At 39.0% G+C, this 15,378-nt stretch overlaps 1 protein-coding gene across 1 annotated transcript in view; it reads left to right on the forward strand.

Annotated features, from left to right (window-relative positions):
• The window catches only part of LOC582631, a 155,724-nt gene that overhangs the window by 82,336 nt on the left and 58,010 nt on the right, over nt 1-15,378 (forward strand). The window contains exons 95-113 of the mRNA XM_030983831.1: nt 305-537; nt 1,012-1,245; nt 1,787-1,933; nt 2,433-2,858; nt 3,141-3,461; nt 3,783-4,115; nt 4,522-4,839; nt 5,317-5,483; nt 5,914-6,073; nt 6,803-6,995; nt 7,537-7,769; nt 8,175-8,408; nt 8,908-9,054; nt 9,328-9,552; nt 10,064-10,264; nt 10,716-11,033; nt 11,521-11,635; nt 12,036-12,253; nt 14,735-15,052. Coding sequence (XP_030839691.1) covers nt 305-537; nt 1,012-1,245; nt 1,787-1,933; nt 2,433-2,858; nt 3,141-3,461; nt 3,783-4,115; nt 4,522-4,839; nt 5,317-5,483; nt 5,914-6,073; nt 6,803-6,995; nt 7,537-7,769; nt 8,175-8,408; nt 8,908-9,054; nt 9,328-9,552; nt 10,064-10,264; nt 10,716-11,033; nt 11,521-11,635; nt 12,036-12,253; nt 14,735-15,052 — 4,541 coding nt within the window. The remainder of the gene's footprint in view (nt 1-304; nt 538-1,011; nt 1,246-1,786; nt 1,934-2,432; nt 2,859-3,140; nt 3,462-3,782; nt 4,116-4,521; nt 4,840-5,316; nt 5,484-5,913; nt 6,074-6,802; nt 6,996-7,536; nt 7,770-8,174; nt 8,409-8,907; nt 9,055-9,327; nt 9,553-10,063; nt 10,265-10,715; nt 11,034-11,520; nt 11,636-12,035; nt 12,254-14,734; nt 15,053-15,378) is intronic.

A 15,378-nucleotide genomic window follows, 5' to 3' on the forward strand; every position in this document is an offset into this window, starting at 1 on the left:
GATTATTACTCTATTTGTACCATTGAAATTGTTGAATTTAATGTTGCATCAAAGTACTCAGTCGTAGTATCCCATTTGTCATTCTTTATTATGATACAAACTTTACTTCATGACATCTACTTGTAAATCCACATTTCATGAACCCATCTCTACTTTAAGAAGTACAAGCTTTTCTTTGTCTAAATTATTACATTACATACAGTATTAATATATCTGAAGATTAAACTGCATATGGCAGTGTAAGGTTGGAGTGTAATGTGATTTGATTGAAGGATAATGCCTATTTTACATTGCAATTTTGCAGAGGACACCTTTGTAGATGACCAGATGGCAGAGGTCCAGGAAGGCTACAAGGCAGTCCAATACGAGATCTCAGAGCGCCTTGAGGACCTGGAACTCATGCTGCAGTTCCTGGAACGATGTGGTGGGATCTTTGGTCTGCAGGACTGGGCTAATGAGACAGAGACCAAGCTTCACCAGCTGAAGCCAACCAGCAGGAATGTGGAGGAGCTGGAGAGACAGATAGAGGCCTTTAAGGTATGGTGTCTTTGAAGGGAGTCTGAAAATGAAGAAATAGGGAGGAAAGATATTTTCTACTGCATTTTTATACAGCACAGCTGTCTTGTTAAAAATAATAGGTCCATCTGCATAATATGATGAGATATGTTTACTAATTTTTAAACATTTTGGGAATGAAAGAATAGAATGGCTTATCAAAAAGATACAATGTTAGTTGGATGTTGGAAACAAATTTGTGTTCAACATTCTCTTGGTAAAAATGATAGACATATACTACTCATGCTATTGATCAGCGTGTATCTCAAAGAGACTTTTATCTTCTGATCTGTTGATAATTATAATTTAAAAAAAGGATGTTAATTTTGTTCAAATGCCAGAGCTTTGACTGTCAAGAAAAAGAAATGGAGGGATATTTAACATCATAAACAAAGTTGTAAATGTGTTGTCATCTCAATCAACAAATTTCATCTTTTATCCATGTACCACTTTCAGCCCATCTGCAAGGACATCGCCGACCACAGGGTCCCAGTCTCAGACGTGACCGTCTATGCTGAACAGTTTATTCGTAACACCCAGGACAAGCTCAGTCCGGAGCTCCAGACGGAGCTTACCGGCCTGGTAACAGAACTGAGGGAGACGTACGAGAGGCTCCTGCGTGACAGCCAGGGATGGCAGAGGGAATCTGAAGATACCTTAGCTGCTTTGAAGAAGGACAGAGATGAAACGGTAGGTGACATCCTCTGCTGAGACCCAGAAGGGCTTTCCACATATGATTAATGCCCCTATGGCTCTCTGTGAATGATTTGGTCGTTTTCTTCTTCTACTGTAGAAGTACAGGTTACCATGTTGTCTGTGTATCTCTTTAATTATAAATTGTCAGCAAGAATATATTGGCTTGGGTAGGTCAAAGGGTGATTGTATTTTTGTGTATTGATTCATAATTTTTCTTTTTTAGAATACATAAAGGTAAATTTGAGAACCAAATCCCACCGCTGCCACCATGTTTGACAGGGAGATTTTAAACATTGCATTTATGGTTTCAATGCAAACACCATGTTCATAGCTAGTAGAGGGGCAATACATGTAGTTGTGACATGTATATGGGTGGGCACTCAACGGTCCATTTATAGAGCTCCACTAGTTAACCCCCACACAGATTCTCTATGAATGGAACTATTCTGAATGCAATGAATTTGACCTATGAATGAGAATCCAGTTAGAAAATATTTGCTCATTTTAATTTGCAACTGCATCATATTTCGCATAGATGTCCGTGGAGGAAAGAGTGAAGGAGCTAATGCGATCCCTCCAGGACCTGTTGGACTGGGTAACACAAGCCGAGAGACACCTTGGCTCTGAACAGCCTCAAGAAGAGGCGATCCAACCTCTCAGCAGGCAGCAGCAAGATCACCAGGTCTGTACCTCCTTAAGGCTGAATTAGTCTATTTTACAGGGCAAATTGTGGCAAAAGGTGTTGTGAGTGTCATGTTTATAGAAAAATGATGCTTACATTGATGTTCAGTGTATCAAAGCATTTGAAATTACATGTTCATGTGAGCAAAGGCACATTGAATCTTTGCATACAAAGTTCACAAAAACGATCTCTTCAAAACAACAGTCCTTCGTATTCCTTTCTTTGATGCCATTCTTTCCTTTTGTAGATTAAGAGTGATCTTACATTTCCTCAGCGAAAACTGCTCTAGACTTTATTTCTAAAGAGGTATGAGGTTAGGTGTAGTGTCAGGTCCAGGGTTGAAGTTGAGGTTAACAGGTGGCGTAATTGACCCTGGAGGAATTTTTGCCTTAGCATTTTTTGTACAACCAAACTAACACAACATCTTTAATGCATTTACTACAGACAATTTAAGTGAGAGGAAAATTGAGTTTTTTGTGTGCCTTTGAACACATTACAGGTGTTGCATGAGAACATTCAGCAGCATCAGCAACCAATCCTAGAGGCTGCCCAGGACGTTGAATCCCTCATCAAGCAGTTCCCCAAGCGCATTGACGAGCCCACGCAGAACAACCTCCGTAGCTTTGCCAACGACCTCAAGTCCCGCTACAACGTCGTCAACTACCAGTCCACTAATCGCACGACCAAGCTCACCTCCCAGGTCGAAGAACTCCAAGGGTCCACCGACGATGAGGGCGACTTTGGCCAATGGCTGACCCAGGCTGAGAAGACCCAAGCAAATGTCCTGAAGAACGTTGGACGTGACCTGACCACTCTGAAGCAGCAGAACTCACAGCAGAAATCCTTCAACGAGGATGTGGTCAACCATGTCGCTGAGCTGCGTTTCATCAATATCACTGGACAGAAGTTCTTGGATGCTGCTAAGGTGATTACTTAAATTTTATCCATTTAGTTCCAAAAGGATGGACAAAATGTTGAACATTATGTTAATAGAAGTGTAATTATATGACAGTTGGCTTGTTAAAGAAATAAACTAAAAGTAAAGATTGGCACAGAGATTAGGAGCCTCTTACATGTATTTTGTATAAATTGTTTTAGACTCAACTGATCGGTAAAGGGTATGTACAGTGTAAGTGCATAATAAGGGAGCATACACTGAACATCTGGAATTGTAATATGACTTCCCCTACCCTCTGTATTGTTTTAGGTCTACCGCTCGGAACTAGCAGACTTCCGCAATGAAGTCCTGCCTCGGGAATTTGTCCGCAACTTCTCTGAGAACCCAAACACCAACCTCATCCGTGACAAGATCGCTGACTTCAACCAGCGCTTTGACAAGCTGAAGCTGACCTCTGCCCAGCACCTGGAGCTTCTCCAGGACCTTGTGGAGAGGCACACAGTCTACGTCAAGGCCAGTGATCGGGTAACGGACTGGTTACCTGGTGCTGAGGATACCCTAGGAACACTCCTCAGGGAACCTATCGCAACAGAGCCAGCAAATGTCCAGAAGCAGATCAACAAGCTGGAGGTGAGATTTATGAACAACTGTTTCAGAATATAATGATTTTGTTTGAATGAAAGTGGTGTAATGTAGACCATTTCATGTAATTCTTCTCATTAAGAAGGCTTCTAACTTTTAAACGGTTGACTTTCAAATGGCAGTTAAATTTTTTTTTTTAAAGGGCATTTTAAGCTTCTGTAAGGCTCCACATGTTGTCAACAGTCTATACAAAAGGAAAGCCAAGAAGAAATGGTAATACCAATTAAGACAGGAATGCATGCAGCTCTCTGTCAAGTAGTATCGCTAGTTCCCAAAATAATTGGAATGTAATTGTTCTTTTTTCTGCAGACTCTTCGTGATGACGTTGTCCTGCACTTGAAGGATGTAGAGAACGTAAAGGAAGCTGGCAATGAACTCCTAGAAGTCCAAGAGGAATTACGACCAGACGTCACCCGGAATGTCAATGACATCACCAAGCGCTACGACGACCTGAACGGAAAGATTGCGGCACGTCTGAAAGAACTCCAGGCTGCTTTGGCCAAGTGCACAAGCGTCCAGGAGAGTATGGACATGCTTCTGAAGTGGCTGGATGAGTCTGAACGCAATGTTCACCAGATGGAGAAGGGGACTTTGATTGCAGTGAAGCGAGAGCCACTTCTTGAGAATCTCCAGGAGCAGAAGGTAATAGAGTTATTCTCAGATATAAGGAAGAGGAAGTTAAAAGAAGTAGAGAGATTGGGAATATACATTGTGTAACAAGAAAGATAAGATAATCCTAACATGAGTGAAAGAGAAAGGGAAGACAGAATAAAAGCATTGGCAGAAAGGAGGGTAGATGAAATAGAGAGGGATGACTGAGATAAGTACCCAGACATATCACTAAACCAGAGAATCACATGTTGATGCATGTTTTTTGGGTCAAGAATAGAAAAAGAGTAACAATTTGAGAGAAACACATGTTCTTTTAAATGGCCATGTATAAGTTGTAAGAATTCAAAGACTATGAAATTCTTACAGAATTTGACTTATTCTAATTTGCAGGATGTGTATTAAAGAGGTAACTTATTGTTCCCTTATTCACTCTTAGGTCATCATGTCTGACATTGAGAACCACATTCCAGCGGTTGATTCCGTCAACACCCAGGCTCTTCCACTCATCAAATCCAGCGAGCCAAAGGAAGCACGCCAGCTACAGACCAAGCTGGACTCCATCAACGAACGCTACGGCAAGGTGGACACCAGGACCAAGGACCATGGCGTCCATCTTGAGAACCTGAGCCGCAGACTGTCCGATTTCGAGGAGGAGGTGGAGAATCTAGAGGATTGGCTGCTGCCTACTGTTGAGGAAGTAGAGTCCAAGCAAATCGCACAGCTGCCTCTGCCAGAGTTTGGCAGTAAATTGCAGGTGGGTTTTAGGACTAGGGTGCACATTTCATTTTTTGTGTGAAGCAAAGGCTCTATGTGAAATGTTCTTAGAGCACATACTTGTATTCTAGACTTAAACAAAAGTAAACACTTGTTCATTTGAATCTTTCAAAATGCTTTATTTCAGATATTGGTCAGTCCTAAGAATGCGTTTGTAAAATAATGAAAAGAGAAATTAGTGAAGTTGTGTGTTAACTAGTTTCATTGTGAAGCACTATTACCATAACTTGATCTAATGAGAACTTTAAATGGAGCCTGTTGCTGCATACATGTACATGGACATGGACATTAGTAGTAACTGTTGGACCAATCGAAGTGAATGTTATTTTTTTTTTTTTAACTCTCATCTGATAGACGACCAGTATTATATCAAACCCTTCTCCAGAGATTTACATTTACTTTGTCTTCTACTCTATGGTTATTAAAATCTTTCATATTGCCTGTTATCCTTTCTCAGAATGTCCGTCAGCAGACAGATGCTCACAGGCCACCCCTGAAAAAGGTTCACCAGCTTGGTGATGAGTTGATCAAGGATACCAAGGCCAAGGATACCTCCTATGTGACGTCTGTCCTCGGCAATGTGGACGCTAACTGGAAGGCAGGAGAGAAGGCCTATAACACCAGGTAAGATTAACAACCCCTTCCAAGCCAGGAAAATCCTGTCAAAACCTCATTCATATATATTGTGATAAACCATCTTTAAAAGAAGCATACTGGCAAAAAAAAAAAAATAACAAGTGAATTAATGGCAACTGAGGGCGATATTTAAACAAGACTTAAGAATGTACCCCATGGGCTGACATGTCATATTGTACTTTTCTGGTTAAAAAAATTACTGTTTCTTTCAACCTGAAAAGAAATGCGTTATGTATTTACTTTGCAAAGATTGTTCCTTTGGAAGATATTCTTAAGCCAAATTCAGTCATAAAACATAGTTTTAAAATGCCAAAGTAAAATCTTGCATTTAATTCACAAAAAAAAAGTGACACAAAAGGGGTTTAGTTCCAATGTTTTAGATGCTTTATCAATGCTTATACTTGTTTCATACCCACAGGAACAAACAACACGATGACCTCTCGAACACAACCAAGAAGTACCAGACTGACCGCAAGGATGTCCTGTACTGGCTGGACAACACAGAGCGTCGTCTTGACCAGGTCAATCCCCAGGCCATGGACACCAACACTGTCCAGATCCTCCTCAAGGAGCTAAGGGTAAGTCTTCATTATTCTGACTTCCCTCAGGGATCACCTTATTGCAATGAAACCTGTGTATAAAGACCAATCATGGAAGACTTGAAGAGTGATCTTTACACACGGGTGGTTGTTATATACAGGTTCATTTAATTCAGGATTCAGTGAAAAATACTGTACAAAGGATTCAATTGAAGTTAAGATTGTGGTCTTTATAGTGAAAAATCCATTTGCCCCAATTTATGTTTCTTAAGAATGTGACATATTAAAGCTTACATCTGAAACTATTAACAAAGGTCCTTATTCAACCAGTTCACCGTTCCTTATTGATATCCAACTCCCCCTCCAACAACAACAACAAAAACATCAATTTTACAAGGGGTATGAGTAATTCAGTTGTAAACTATATGTACAAGTATTTCACCTTCACATAATGAAGGTCAGAGTTGTTGTATGGGTTACATTACCCTGGGATTATAAATAAGCAGCCATATCATTGCATGGGCAAGGCCAGTGAGGTAATCATTTGAAATCTTACACACAAGGCCTAGGATTGATGACTTTCAGGTTGTAACAACTATTAGCTACTGTATTGCTTGTAAGCTCTGATTACATCAGGTCTCATGAGGTGCATTTATGATCTAATTTGTGAGATAAATGTATCTGTATATTATAGTTACATGCATCTACATGTATATATCTACTTTCAGTATTCACTCAATGCATCTTTTGTAAATTTCATTGAAACAGCCATTGCAGAAGGAGATCACAGACTACAAACCCAAGATTGACAACAACTCCAAGAACGGTCAGACACTGGACACGGTCATCCGCGATACCGTCCAGCCCCTTCAGAGTGTCCCTCATTACAAATCTACTGAGCTTGGGAACATTGGACAGCAGGACCAGGCGGGCAAGTTCCAGGAACCAGTGGAGTTCATGGGTAAGTAGACATTCATTGTTGCCATGGTTGCTTCAGCCCCAAATTGTGCTTTGGCTCTGAAACTAAACATTAGGTCTACTAAATGTGTACATGTACATGTATATTAGATTAATAGCACACTTTAAGTACTGTGTTTGTTTTGACAATGTTACCACATCTTAGTATGCAAAAGAGTATAAAACAGTACAATGAAATATGTCATCATTTTAATCAATATATTATATGCTAGTCAGCACTTGTATATTATCTATTCGTAACCTCTATTTGTATTGCTATGTACATGTAGGTAATAAGAAATGTAAGTGACAACAGTGATATTTTACTTAGTTTGTTATGAAGACAGATGTCTTTTTTCTTCAGTGCAATCAATAATTACTTTATTGATAACTGAAGAGTATTTCTGTCTTTTTCAGTGCTGCTTTATCAAAGTGGAATTGCCACCATTGTTTTTATAGCAAGAGAATCTACTGTATGAATCAAAGCTTACACTATCTACATGTATGTACACGTAACAATGATATCCTCTCCTTTCCTATATCAGGTGAGACCCCGGTCCAGGGTGAGGTCTACGATGTCAACAATCGCTATGACAACCTCAAGCACCGCATCAATGCCACGCTGGAGGACATCGCCCTCTCTGAGGAATGGGTCAATAACCTCAACAAGGTCAATGCTGACCGTGAGTGGGTCACTGCCTCGGACACTAAGATGGACAGGGCAAGACCGATGGCCAACGACATCCCAACACTGACCAAAGAGATTGAGGTCTACAGGGTAAGTTTTTGGAATGATATTTAAAAAAATTATGAATTAAATTGTGATAGAACCTTCAATTAGCCAGAGTAATAAATTATCAAGAAGATCTAGTTTCAGAAGTGATTTTACTTTTTCATCCAAATAGACAATGTCCTTGTTGAAGGAAAGGTATTACTTTTGTTTTAATTCCTCTCACAATTTGAAGAATTGTGACTCCTCATCTCTGCTATCACATACCATAATTGTGCTGTTCTTTATTAAAGACCACAAATCAACAAAAGAAAAGTATTAAAGATTAATTTTGTTTTCTTAGATGTTCAGACAGATTTGCACCTATGGTAGCAGTAATGACACTCTTCCCTCTTCCTCCAAAATTTTTTTTTTTAACAAAAATTGTTCTCTGTTTTCCTAATGCCACTGAAGGGCATCCACAGCGACGTCCGCGCCAGGCAGCCCAACATCTCCGACACGGTCAACGGATCCGAGCTCTTCCTGCGCAAGAACAAGGACAGGCTAGCACCCAAGCAGAACGATGACCTGACCAAGAAGTCAGGTGACCTGCGTGTAGAGTACGATGACATCTACAACAGGTCAGATGACTGGCTCAGGGAGGCCGTTGATAGGCTTAACAACATGGAGATGGATGAAGTGCAGAGGGTAAGATCCTTTTGGATAACTATAACAATATTTTATATTTTTAGCGCACATATCTCCCTGAAGGTGCTCAAGGCCCTCCAAAATTACCCGGGTTTGCTAGGCTACCGATTTCACTCAGGTCTCACAGCATTCATGGAAACATGTGTACTTAACTTGAGTTGCAATGAATTACTTCTTAAACAAGGATTGTATCCATAAAGTATTATGAAACAAGCCATTATGCCTCTTTTAGTTATGAAGCAGTTAAACAGCAGCTGAAAAGCTTTAATGTTTAAAAAAATTGTTTTAATTAATGGCAACTAGGCATTAAAAAGGTCCTACAGGTAATTACGTACATGTAATTCTTTGTTATAACATACAGAAATGTGATGCGAATTACATTTTACATCATCATTACTAAATTAAACACTGTGTACCACTGCATATCTGACCAAGGCTCAAATTAACTTAGCTTTTACTAAATGACTATGACTTGTACATTTGTCTCCTCAACTCGTAGGTGCGCCTTGAGACTGAGCTTCGAGAGAAGGGCACCAAGCTCCAGGATCTCCTAGACTGGCTAGCCAAGGCTGAGCAGGCTTTAGCAGCAGAACAACCACTCAACGAGAAGAGTCCCCAGGTCAAGCAACAGTACACAACTCACAAGGTACTGCCTCAAGTTTTTAAATGCACTATTGCCTGTATAAATTATAGATCTAGAATCTCAATTTAATGATGTAGATATATGTAAACGGTATATGTACCTGACAGGAAGGACTTGATGAAATATTTGAGCACTTGATATTGATCAAATTTTGCAAGACAGACAGCCTACATGTAGCTGAAGCCAGGATACTTACAAATATTCCTCTACCTGTATATCATATTGATATGTACTTGTATAACCACATGAATTATCAATATCTTTGTTATCCTACAGCCCCTGCACGATGACATCCAAGCCCACCAGCAACCCATCCTGCAATGCGTGGAGGACATCGAACAGCTACTGAAGACCCTCGGTGACAGGGTCGGCAAGACTGAGACCAAACGACTCAGGGATGGCCAGGATGAACTCAGAGGACGCTATGAGGCTGTTAATACGCAGTCCTCAGACAGGCTGAAGACATTGACCCAGGGTATTGAAGACCTGCAGAAGTTTGAGGTACATATGAATGTATTTACTCTCAGATCTCAGTTTCATGCTTTTTCCTTTATTTTTCTGGCCAAGTCACATCTGTTTCAGACCGTTTCAGGTTTCATGGTATACAGAGTGTAGGAAGCTCCAATATTTATTGCAGTCTCTCTTAGTCTCTTCCGAGGCTAATTGCGGTGAAAAAATTGACACATCATCACTATTTATTCTGGACCCCATTTTGTTTTTTGTTTTTTCTATGCAAGGCTATGCAATACACATTGAAATGAGCAGATCTTTGTGTGACGATAAAACAAAAAACATGTAACTCTTATGAAAAATCAATAAATTAATGTGAATATTTTTCCCTTGTTCAAAATTCATGCATTGTGAGACTGCTGTTTAAAAAGTTGATTACGATGAGCTACAAAACATAAAGAAGTTTTACACCTGGTTTGAAGCAGAACATCTTTTAAATTGAAAATAATGATAGAACTTGTTTACTAACAAGTACAATTCTATTTTCAATTCACTTTAATAGGTTGACTTCACTGAATTCACCGACTGGCTTCAAGGAGCAGAGCGGAAGATGGATAACTCCGAGCGGAACGTTGCCATCGAGCTGGTCCCTCTCAAGCAGCAGCAGACAGAACATGCAGAGTTCGGCGAGGACGTCAACGATCAGAAGGGAGATCTCAAGTTCTTGAACAAAGCAGGACAGACATTCATTGACATGGCCAAGGTATGCCAACATCAAGTCACAAATATCTGTCTTTTGTACCGTATGAGATCAACTTAGCTTGGGATAAGTATTGTATTGATAGATATCATCACAATTGCATATGTAAGTACAACATCTACATGTATACGTATCTATACAGCTATGCAAATATGAATACAAGAGAGCTGTATTCTATACTTTTTATCAAATCATTAAATGAAATTGTATTTTGATATACCTGTACACATGAACATACAACATGAGATGACTCCAGGGTGTTGTATTCAGTAGTTGTCTGTATACCACTACCAATAGGTGACTTATGTAGTATTCCTGTATATGAATAATAAAATTTGCAATGGAAATGAACCATTGTTTAAACCTTCTACCAAAGAATACAAACCAATAAATGACATCACTCTCTTCTCAGACAAACATATGTAACATGAGACGTTTCCTTTTGTTCCACCAGGTCTATCGTCAGAGGCTTGCTGAGTTCCGCAACATCCTCCCTCGCCAGCAGAGCCGTGCCTTCCAGGAGGCCACCGAAGCTAACCTCATCCGTGGACAGCTCACCGAGATCAACGCCCGCTTCGACAAGCTCAAGCTACGCTACGGCAAGCACCTGCGCCTCCTTAACGAGCTGGTTGCTAAGCACCAGCTGTACACAGACAGCGTGGGCGGAGTCTCAACATGGCTTGGTGGCGCTGAAGCAACGTTGGGTAAGATGAAGAGTGAGCCCATCGGTGCTACCAAGGAGACCATCCTCAGACAGATCGGAAAGGCAGAGGTATGTGTACAGCCCCTTAGTTTAATAACCCTTTGAATCCTAAATTCATGAAAACTTGTGGTGGGCTCTATAGGAAATATGTGTTCAACCAAAATCAAATAGTAGTAATTGGTTTAAATAAAAGCGGATAAATTGTAGACCATCAAGATTTTAAACTTGGTTCTCTCAGTTTATTGGTTTATTGGTTCTCTCAGTCAGCTGCCAAAGAATGAATAATTATTTATCGTGATTCTACATGTACTTGAAAATTGTGAAAATTATCTATTATAGAGGTGACAAATTTTCAGGTAGAAGGCAGAGGTAGTAGATGTTCATGTTAAGATAACATTAACTGAGATTGAATAAAACTTGTAGGAACAAGAGCCTCAATATTTCCAATTAACCTTCCTTCCCCAAAAGAAACAGCATACATTAAATTGTTACAACTGATTGATTGATAAGTAAAAAACAAGTACTAATGCCTAATTAATTTGTACTTTGCATTCAGACTTTCCACCAAGACGTTGTTGCCCATGCCAGCGATGTTGAGAACGTGAAGGCAAACGGTGAAGAGCTGATAGGAACACAACCTGCTGTCAAACCAAATGTGCAGAGGACAACAGGTAAGCAAAGGTTTCATTATTCTGATTGCTTTATTGAATTTCTTCTGATTGTTTTGTTTTGAGTTTTTTTAGCATTTACAAGTGATTTTAGTGGGAACATTAAGGGAAATTAGGATGTCCTTATTACTAAACATCCAAGAGAATCATTTTTGTTGTTGATAATAATAGTAAGCTGTTATTTTTGTACAGTGAGATTCTTTTTGAAACTATTGACATTGTATGGGTCATCTCATAGTCTAGTATGTCACTTCATGTTTAACATGTGTGAATAAACTAGTAAAATAATGAATGAGACTGTGGATTGATGGAACCATTGAAAACTTAATTGCGACGTACATATACATGTAAATATCCACACCCATCTCTTCACGTCTCTGTTTTGTCCCCTTCTTTTTACCAGGAGAGGTCGTACAGCGATACAACGCCCTAGAAATGGGGGTCAATGACTTCCTGGAGAAGCTGAGGATTGCCCTGGCCAACACCCAGGGAGTCATGGAGAACCTGGACATGCTGGAGAAGTGGCTGGATGAGGCGGAGAAGGAGCAACACAAGCTGGAGAAGGGCACAGTGACTCCAGCTCGCAGGGAGCCCATCCTGGACCAGATTGAGAATAACAAGGTTAGTTTGAGAGGGTTGGGGGTAGTGGTGAGGTGTTTGCATTATTGGTGATTATGGTGGTTTTGATGGTGGTGTAATTGTTGTGGATGGAAAAAATGATTGTTGAAGAAGGGAAAGATAACTCTAGCTCAGAGGAGCCCTTTAAGGAGCAAGTTGAGAATAATAAGCTTAGTTTGAGAAGGATGGGGTTTTGATGACATGATGGTGATGATGAAGGTGGTTGTTGTCTTGGTAGGGGTGGAGAAATGATGATGATGGTTAGAGAAGACACAGTGACTCCAGGACTTTTGGATTCCATCTGGGAGCAGATAAAGAACAAAAAGTTTGAGAGGGATGGGGTTTTGATCGTGACCATTATGATGGTAGTGGTGGTAATGATGTTATGTGATAAAAGTTAAAACAAATTTAAAAAAGGTTGAAAGAAAGGAAGAGAAGAATAACATACACATATATATAAAGGAACAAATATTAGATTAAGCACCAGGAGATTACTAAAAATATGTGCCTGTAATGCAGTAGCATTCAAATGACGTGTAAACAATAGCATGTTAATCTTCAATTGACACCAGTTTGAAATATTATGTTCCCATGTATTCCAACTTGATAGCTCAAGCAGGACCAGAAAGTAAGTTTTAGTTACTATCCATAGCGTTAATTATGCATCCTTTTGTTCCAGAGGTTTATGTTCTTTTCTGTAAAGTGTTTGTGATCGTTCTTTATTTTCATGAACGTCATCTAGTCTTTTTTCTTTCTGTTTTTCCTCCTTGTCTATTATACATGTACCTTTACATGTAGCTGAAACTTGTCATTTTGATATTCTTTTGTTTTGTTTTTGTTTGAGTTTATGTAGCTAATGTGTTTTGTGTTATGTGTAGCAAGAGTTCAACGATTCATCTTTTGAGAGCACAGGTCTAAACTTTCATACCACTAGGATACACGTTCATAGAATATTCATGAATTCAATGCCATGTGCAGTTTTAGATTTGTCTGTGCATACAGTATGTTTACAAAGTTAAATGGAATTTCAGAAATGTACTGTACATATGCTGAATACATGTAGTTGCATGCAAAGGAATTAAGGTGTATTACTTGTTTATGTATATGTCTTTGAATATATGCATTGTTCATGTAGAAGTGTTTGTATTTTTTATGAAACATGCAGTATATTGCATTAATCCATCATTACAATTTCAAATATAATACAAACCCTGCAACTACATGTATGTTAGCCTTGTGATATATTATTTAGCTGTACATAATAGAGGGTTCCAATAGCTTGTTACTTCATGCGTAAATGTCACATGAAAATATACAGGACATGTACCATGTACTTGTACTTATGTATACCTGGAATCTTGCTTTCTACAGTAGTTAATGATAATGTTACATGTACATTGTAGTTTGTGATAGAGTATTAGAGATATACGAACTCTTACATATAGAATCTTCTTTTACATTTCTACACGTATATAAGCAGATATTTGGCAGAAACGGGTATTTTCTTAAATCAGAAATAAAATAAATACATGTAGAAGGATAACTAAGTGGGTACATGTACTTAATATACATGTGCAATTAAACTGTTCACTACAAGATTCTGTAAATCCTCATAGACTTTGAGCAACCAGTCAATTGACATAAACGCATGTACATGTTACATCTAGATGTAAACAAGATCCATACCATGTTAAATATGATTTTTCTGTCTTACGCTTTTTACAGTGAGTATTTGAGATAACTTGAGATGCATGAAATAGTGTGAATTTTGCTTTAAATTATTATTTTTTGTTTATTTTTTTTTGATGGACTGTTAAATTAATTAATTATGATTTATTTTAATGTACCTACACATTAAGTAACTGGTTAATTTTGTTCAGGCATTGCACGAGAGAAAGAACGGACTTGATTTAAAGTTTCAGTTGATTTTAATTTTCTATTCTTTCTGATCTTTGGTATTTACATGTACATTTAACCAGATGAGGGATTTCACTTTTTGTGTGGGGACCTTAATGGAATGGGAGATGGGAAATAATGTAACTTGCGCACGGTTATTGGTTGTTTCAAAAGGGATAATGGAACTAGCTCCTTTAAAATGCCTTCTGCTGAATTGTGTAATACATGTAATATCAGATATTGTTAATCAGGTAAAAACATGTACTACAATGTCATTTTAGATTGTGCTGAAAACGTATACTGTACTTACATGCATTTGTGAATGGATGACATATATAAATTTTTGATTATCTAGCTGTTTTAATAGCTACTGAATTCTTCCTGTATTCTTTTCCACTGTAACATGTATTAAGTAAATGCAATGATAATATTGATAATAATGATTGGATTTATAAAGCGCATTTTCCAGGGATACAAGGCGATGTCCTTGAGTCAATCAACAAATTAAGAACAATTTTAGAGGTGATTTTTCATATCAGGTGTACCGTACTCATTCTAAACATATACCCTTCTGCCTTAATATGACAGGTCCTCGAGGATGATATCGTCAGTCACCGCACACCCATCGACTCTGTCAGCGTGGCTGCCAAGCAGCTCATGACGACTGTCCCTCCCAGCGAGGCCAAACTCGTCCAGGAGAAGCTCAACCGCGTCAACGATCGCTATGGCAACGTGTCTTCGGCTGCTAGGGACCACGGAGAGGGGCTACTGGCCCTGAGCAAGAAGTTGTCTGACTTTGAGAAGGAAGTAGATGACTTTGAGGATTGGCTGCTGCCTGACCTTGAGACGCTGGAATCTGAAGCCTTGATGAAGCAGGAGCCTGCAAACACTGCTAATACACTCAAGGTGGGTTAACCCTTTAAATACCATACTTTCCCATTCGTCTAGGCTTCATACAGGAACCAACTGGCTCCTCTAGGCAATGTGTTAAAAGATGTTTTGGAATTGCAGTTGTGATGCAAAACAGTCTTTACACCCAAAATGTATTACCTTGATTTATCAAGTGCCGAAAGCTGTATTTCAAATGTACATGTATTTTGTAAAGCTTTTTGGAAGAATTGCCTTCAGTAGATATCAACAAATTGGACTGGTTAAACAACAATAAAGAGGGAGATTACAATTCAAGATTCATTATATTTACTTTGCATACAAATGCATGAGTAAATGTTTAA

Source organism: Strongylocentrotus purpuratus, unplaced genomic scaffold, assembly GCF_000002235.5.
Source record: "Strongylocentrotus purpuratus isolate Spur 01 unplaced genomic scaffold, Spur_5.0 spur5_scaffold_13, whole genome shotgun sequence".
Lineage (NCBI taxonomy): Eukaryota > Metazoa > Echinodermata > Echinoidea > Camarodonta > Strongylocentrotidae > Strongylocentrotus > Strongylocentrotus purpuratus.